The following is a 7,495-nucleotide window of genomic DNA, read 5'->3' on the forward strand; positions in this document are numbered from 1 at the left end:
AGCACCTACTTAGAACAAGCTCAGCAAAGCACAGGCACAGTGGTTCAATCCCCCAGCACCACATGCCAGCCAGCCCGCCCCCTGGTGGGCTGAGCTGGCCACACACAAACAAAAAATTAAAAAAAAAAAAAAAGCAAAATACATACTTTTTCTGGCTTTCAAAAGCATTTATTTTTGCTGTTTTACACTTAGTCTGTTCAACAATATATAGTCTGTTCAACAATATGACAAATAGATGCTGGGGTTACAGGCATGGGCCACCAGGCCCTGCTTCCTCATTAGTTCTGATCAAATGACAACTTAAAACTTAACTTTCCCATGCCAACAGTAAATCTTTTTAAAATTGACTCTCAGCTTAGCAAGGTCAGTATCCCTATAATGCCAGTGAAAGTGGAATATCTTGTCCTTAGAATAACCCCATGTTCCTTAGAATAACTCCATGTTATTCTAATTATATTAGAATAACATAATTCCATGTTCAGTCATCTCCATGATACGAAGGTCTCTGTATGTCCTAATGTCTCCAAAGCATGCAGACATTTTTATTGTCGTTGGTTTTTGGTTTTTTGAGACTTGGTCTATGTAAGTCCAGGTTGGCCTCAAGCTATCTGTCCTCTCCTGCCCTCCCCTCCTGAGTGCTGGGATTACAGGTGTGTGCCACCATCCTTGGCAAGAAATATTTTTATAATCTAAAAGGGTGGGGCCGGGGAGATGGCTCAGTACAATAAGTGCTTCCCTGGCAAGCGCAGGGCCTGAGTTCAATCCCCAGTTCTGCAAAAATAAAAAATAAAAAATAAATTTTAAAAAATGCACTAAGTGGAAAATTGTTCTGGTAATTGTTATGACTGACACACTGTATCAACTAAAGTTTAAAAGGTAAACTGAGTCAACAGGGGGCCAAGGTTCTTATAAATATCCTAAGCTTGTTATGCAAGAGGAGGGCACAGTGTTAGGAAGAGGTCTGCTCTCCCTGCTTTGGCGATTGCTGCTTTTGCTCTCTTCTACCCCTGGAATTGTTACCCCTGTGCCATATGCCACAGTGCTCTGAAGCCAGCCGAGGATGGACTGAAACTTCCACTAACTGTGAGATAAACCTTGCCCTCCTTGTTGCTGGGTGTCAGGTATTTTGTCCCAGCAACAAGAGAAATTAACCAAGACAGAATTTGGTACCAGAGAAGTGGGGTCATTGCTGTGACAATACACGACTGTGCGCCTCAAGAGCCTTGGGGAAGGGCTTGTGGGAAGAGACAGGAAAGGCCTGGAGATGTCTCCTGAAAAAGAAGTGCTGGAACGCCTTTGGCTGTTCTGTGTGGGAGATTCTGGTCAGAGCTGAGAAGACCACAAGGCTGACAAAAATCCTGCTAGGAAAGACCAGTCTCAGGAGGATTCCATTGGGAAGGACTGCACTGGTTGTTGGGCTCCAGATGGATGTGTGTTATGACTAGGCAGAAAATTTGTCTGCATTTTACTCTTGTCCAGAGACTCTGCCAGAGATTTGAGATTAAGCATGGCAGACTGGTTAATCTGGAAAACAAATTTCAAGGCAGTTGACTGCTGAGGCAGTGGCATGGCTATTGTTTGGGACTTTCACTCAGACATATGTTGAGAATCAAGAGCAAAGAGCCCAGCAGGATAGACTAAAGTGTGTTTGGCCAGAAAGGGAACTCCAATGAAACTGTGGACTGCAAAGATAAAGCTGAGAAGATCTCCACTGCTGAGAAGGCCTGTGCACAAGGATCTCCACCTTTTGCAGCCTCAAAACTGGTACCTTGTCTCAGCAATGAGACAGAAAAGGTAACCGAGACAGTAATTTGGTCAAGGCCTCAACTAGAGAAACGTCTGTATTAGGATGAATGCTTCTCCAAGAGCTGACAGACAAAACCATGAAGAAAACATCTACAGTAAGGTAAGAAATACAGACACCTACCTAAAGGTGTTTTAGTTTTCCACCAAAGCCTCTGTTGGTTTTGCCAACTGTTTTTTACCTGCTTGGCACTGTTTTGGGGACCCCTTTAAATGTGTTTTTTCTTAAAACATAAAGCCCTAAAATGTAGTCCACGCTGGTTGACATCATGCACAGAGAAAAAAAAAAAAAAAAATTATGTCCAGGTCCCGAAAACCAGGGGATTGAACTCAGGCCCTTGTACTTGCCGGGGAAGTGCTTATTCTACTGAGCCATCTCCCTGGCCCCAAAAATATTATTATTATTATTATTATTATTATTATTATTACACTGTTGTTATTTGTGGGACTGGGTACTGAACCCAGGGTCTTTGTACTGAGATACATGAGATACATATTTGGTCCTTTTAAAATTATTAAAAATAAATAAATAAATAAAATTATTATTTTTTGAGTTAAGGTCTTGTTAAATTCCCAACTTTGAATCCCCTGCCCCTGCCTCTCAGAGTGCTGGCACTGCCACTACAATTGGCAGAAAATTAAAAAAAAAAAAAATTTAAATGTATTTAGTACAGGGCCTATAGGATCTCACTAGAGAGATTGGACTCATGGTGATCCTGTTTTCAGCCTCCCAAGCGCTGGGATTACAGGCGTGTGCCACCAGCCCAGTCTCAGTCACCATCTCAGTGTGCCCTGGAGGCAGGGCCGGCATGGCACACCAGTGATTGAACCCCAGTCCCTGCATTTGCCTAAACAGGTGCTTTACTCTGCTGAGCCATCTGGCAGGCCCTCTGGCAGAAAAATTCTTAATCAGCTGACAAATTCACAGAATTAGGAGTAAAGCCACTAAAGAGGCTGAGACGAGTGGAAGAGGTTGAAGCACTTTAATCACAGAAGAGTAAACAACAGTATGAAACCGTTAACAGCACACCCAGTGGCTGTAGTCCTCCTCCAGCCCCAGCTCTCCCCCTCCCATCGCCCTCCCTGCGTACCATGGAGTAAAGAGCAGGGTATCAGTAGTTGTCTCTGTCACTACTGGGTGGTAGGAAGGAGATCTAGCTAGGGCCACAGCAATTCTGGCCATCTATCCAAGGCTCCTCTTTCCATACAATTTCATCATGTTAAATAGTCTCCGCTCCAAAAATGAACAATGGAGAGACCTCATGGCTTCCTTCAGATGCTCCAGGAATTGAGTTTCAAGAGCCATCGGCACAAGGGAGGAGAGAGCCCAGAGAAAGAACAGTTCAAGCTGCAGCCTGGGATGGACATGGGTCCGAAAGGGTCCTGGCAGGGCCTAGTGGCTCCAGTATGGAATTGTGCCCCAACTCAGGCAATGGAACTCATGCATATGCACAAATGTACACACAAACACACACAAAACAAAACATACACTTGCAGAGCAAATAACATTACTCAAAGGATCTGGAGGATATTAAATACAAAATGGCAGAGTTAAAAAACAAAAGTGAACATATTTGTTTCTTTGATTCTCCTCAGTGCCTTGCAGTCCCGTCAGTCTCAGGAATGTAGATGTGGGGAGGCCCAGAAGGAGGAGGTTGTCAGTGGCCCTGTACGTCCTTGTCTGCGGCAGTCCCCAAGCCATCCAATTTACTCTTTGGCCCAGCAGCTGCCCCCACGTGCCCATTTACCCAGTTGGCACCATTGCTGGAGCTGTTGCCAGTGCGGCTTTTAGTACTGAGAGCTTCATCCTCTTCCTCTGAGCTGCTCTCCACGTCACTGCGATCATCCTTGGACACCTGGGGGATGGGACCAATGGTAGCAAAGTGAGCATAGAACTTTTCCTGAGTGAATGAGCACACTAAGCTCCCGGAGCCCTTATTTGTGTCCTGTTTCCAATCTGTTCTACTTTTTGTGACACTGGACTCCAAGTGTTATCTGGACCATGGCCACTTTTATGAATGTCCTTTGCTTGCACTCTGGTTTTTTTCTCTTGTCATCTCTGATTCTGTTCTTTACGGAACAGAAGCTGCTTTGGCAGAGGGGTTTATATTTTAGAAGCAGCAAAAGAAAACTGACATCATTCACCAAGTCTGGCTTAGATTTGAGAAAAAATAGTTCTCTCAAAGTGCAGGAAGGTCAAATCGCACGACAGGCATCTGTTTGCGTCCAACTTCTGTGGCTGTGGACACTGCATTTATCACATTAGTCACCTTCAGTTTTGCTTTATTCCTTTTTTTTTTCCCCCAGAACTGAGAATTGAACTAAGGCCCTTGCGCTTGCCAGGGAAGCGCTTATTCCACTGAGCCATCTCCCCGGCCCTAATTCCTAAAGCTGATTCACAATGGGATTTTTTTTTTAAAGTAGTACTACTATTCCTGGGCTCAACCAGCCTCCCAGGTGCTGGGACCATATGCATGTGCTTCCTCATCTGGCTTCCTTTCTTTTCAAATAGCAGAATTACGCTCTTGTGAAACTTCAGCATATTCAGATATACAGTATCATAAAACAAGAAAGGATTCACAGTCAATAACTCAGTATCAATTATACTACCATCTGTGAACCTTTACCTTTTACCCTAAACTTTTCTTCAAATATTGGTACCTTTTTTTTTTTGGTACAGGGAAATCAAACTTAGGGCCTCATGCTTTCCAGGCAGACACTGCGCCACTTAGCCATATTCCTGGCCCTAAATATCTGTAACTTCAAGTGAAGAACTTGGATTAGGACAGTATTTTCCAATCCAAATAATCTTGCATGTCACAAGCAGAGTATTTCAAATTCTCTATCCTGGATCATAAAAGTAAAGGTAGTGAGACCTGTGTTGGACTTCTGACCTCTGGAACTGAAGGGCAATAAATGTGTGCTGTTAAAATAGAGGAAGCGGTAAAAAGGAACAAAGCTAGCACTGCTGTTGCCAAAGCAATGGACCTGTGCTTTGGATTAGTTCTGCGATTCTACAGTGTATTGTAGCTGTTGACTTCTGAACCCAGATAGTGAATTTATTACCTTGTCTTTAGGAAATTCCTGCCAGAGTGCAGAGTGCTTCTAGATCTGAGGTAAGGGGATCACAGATCATAAATCAATGAAAAATAAAGGAGAGAAGGGTGGAAGGGGGGAGGTATGGTGCGAGGGGTAGATCCAATTGTTTTTGGGGTTTTTTTTGTGGAACCGGGGATTGAACTAAGGGCCTGGTGCTTGCCAGGGAAGCGCTCATTCCACTGAGCCATTTCCCCAGCCTGATAGATCCAACTGTTGCCTCAATTTAGGAAAAGGATCTGGCAACTTCAGCTCTAGTCAGCAATGATTCCATAAGGTTGGGATAGAAGGCACTGTCCCCACACAAACACAGGGACACAGGCAGGACAGCAGGAAAGAAGAACAACACATTTAGACAGACATGCTTCCCTGAACACCAGAAGCACAGATAGCACTTACATGCGAGAGATGAAGCTGTCCAGCTCCCACCAGGCATAGAAAGAGGGAAGGAGGTGAGAAAAGAGTGCAGAGTACAGAGTCTGGGTCTAATCCTTCCTGGGCAGGTCACCTGGTCAGAAAAGAAAAGCAGGGAGAACAGAAAAGTCCAGCAGCTACAGGGAGAGGCACGGGCACACTGAGCCAGCTGAGAGTGATCACAGCCACCAGGAACACACTAGAACGCGACCAGATCCAGCACCAACCCCTCCTCTAGTGGTCGCCCATCAACTTGCGACTCTACATCACTGAGGGCTGCTGAGCTCATCAGCTTGGCTTCTTTAGAACTTGAATGAGTCAATTATGAATTGTATCATTAAAAGGTATCTTTCGGGGCTAGCTAGGAGTGTGGATCAATGTTGAGCATTTGCCTGGTACGCACAAGGCCCTGGGTTTGATCCCCAGTATTAGGGGGTAAAAAAATGAAGGTTTCTATGCTAAAATATATAACCCACTAAAGTAGAAAAGGGCAGAAAATGATTGAGGCTATCTTTAAAACTTTTCATTCTATCTATCTATCTATCTATCTATCTATCTATCTATTATTATTTTTTTTTAAACTTTTCATCTCATATTCTTAGACAAGGTCTCACTATGTTGCCAGGTAGGATTCAAATTTATAGTCCTCCTTGCCTCAGCCTCCCTCAGGGCTGGGCTTTTAGGTGTGGGCCACTACAATCAGCTAAAACTCTTGTGTAGCTCAGGTGGTTTTGAACTCACTACGTAGCCCATGCTGGCACTGAACTCACAGGGATCCTCCTGCCTCAGCGTGTCAAACGCTGGTAGGCATGTGCCTCCATGCCCTGCTAATAACAACTGGGGATTGAACTCAGGTCCTTGTGCTTGCCAGGGAAGCGCTTATTCCACTGAGCCATCTCCCCGGCCCCATAACAGCCATTCTTAAGAGACAGAAGAATGTACTAGACCCTGCTTTTGCATCTAAGTTATACTTTAAAAGGTGAAACCCACACAGTCAAGAAAAGAACTCCTCAGCGCTTGACTCCTGCTGGGTCTGCCTGTGTAGCAAGGCTCACAGCCTGGATGGAGAGAAGCTGTTGAACAACGCTCATCTTTCTTGAGCCTTAGGGAAAAAGTCACTCTTCATTCTCACCTTTCCTCGGAGCAAGGCTTTGAAAGCAATTCGTGTTATTAGGTAGGACCAGATGATGTGCAGAAGCTGCAGGATCAGGAGGAGGCCGTTGAAGAACCACCAGGAAGGGTATGGCCCAATTATTTCCCAACTTTCAAAGAGGGTCGTGTTCAGAACCCTAGAAAAGAGAAGACAACCATTAGATTTTAAAGTCAAAATGAGGCAGACAGGGATGAAACGAAGTTCCTCTGATACACTGCTCTGGTTGTTCCTCCTCCAGTTAAAACGCCAAGGATATTCATCTATGATGAGAAAAGAATACAGAGATGAGCCTCTGGAATTTCCTATATTTAGGGATAGAGAAAGAAATATAAATCTTAGGAACTGATAGAATATGTCACAGTAGAAATCACTTCAAACATATAGTTTCACAAAATTCAAACAGCAGATTATGATCCCAGGAATAATTTAGATCCTCAAGCATACAGTGAAGAGTAGACAGCTGACTGCCTCAGGTTAAGCAAAATCTCCAACCCTCACTCCCTAATTTTGCACCATAAGGTAATGAATGCATAAGGTAGTGAAAAGGAGTATATATGTGTCAGGACGGGGACAATATAAAGCAAGAACACAAGAAGAGCCTGTCACTTCTGTGATCAGTGCAAAAGGACTGCTATACAGACATGATTAAGGAAAGCTAGAAAAACAACTAGAAAGATTATATAAAGCAACTATGGTTCTGAGAGAGTCCATGAAGGTTTAGATGGCCCAAGGAAAAAGCAGAGCAGTCAACTGTTGAATGGATACAGATGTGGTCTTCTTGGACAATAGAGTACTGCTCTGCCATAAAGAGGGATCAGCTTGTGACCTTTCTAGCTAAGGGCTCACACTGTGGGGCCATACTCACCTATCTAATCTCCTCTCTCTCTTCTCCTCTCCCTCCCCCCCACTCCTTCCTTCCTTCCTTCCTTCCTTCCTTCCTTCCTTCCTTCCTTTCTCTTTCTTTCTTTCTTTCTTTCTTTCTTTCTTTCTTTCTTTCTTTCTTTCTTTCTTTCTTTCTTTCTTTCTTTC

The 7,495-nt window shown here is 44.1% G+C and overlaps 1 protein-coding gene across 1 annotated transcript in view; it reads right to left on the reverse strand.

The window, feature by feature from the left end:
* Positions 1-2,772: 2,772 nt before the first annotated feature.
* The window catches only part of Cers5 (ceramide synthase 5), a 16,161-nt gene continuing 11,438 nt past the window's right edge, over positions 2,773-7,495 (reverse strand). Inside the window, 5 exon segments of the mRNA XM_004648930.2 lie at positions 2,773-3,539; positions 3,542-3,659; positions 5,299-5,391; positions 5,393-5,407; positions 6,446-6,602. Coding sequence (XP_004648987.1) covers positions 3,511-3,539; positions 3,542-3,659; positions 5,299-5,391; positions 5,393-5,407; positions 6,446-6,602 — 412 coding nt within the window. The 3' untranslated portion in view covers positions 2,773-3,510.

Source organism: Octodon degus, unplaced genomic scaffold (assembly GCF_000260255.1).
Source record: "Octodon degus isolate 3935 unplaced genomic scaffold, OctDeg1.0 scaffold00093, whole genome shotgun sequence".
NCBI classification, from domain to species: domain Eukaryota; kingdom Metazoa; phylum Chordata; class Mammalia; order Rodentia; family Octodontidae; genus Octodon; species Octodon degus.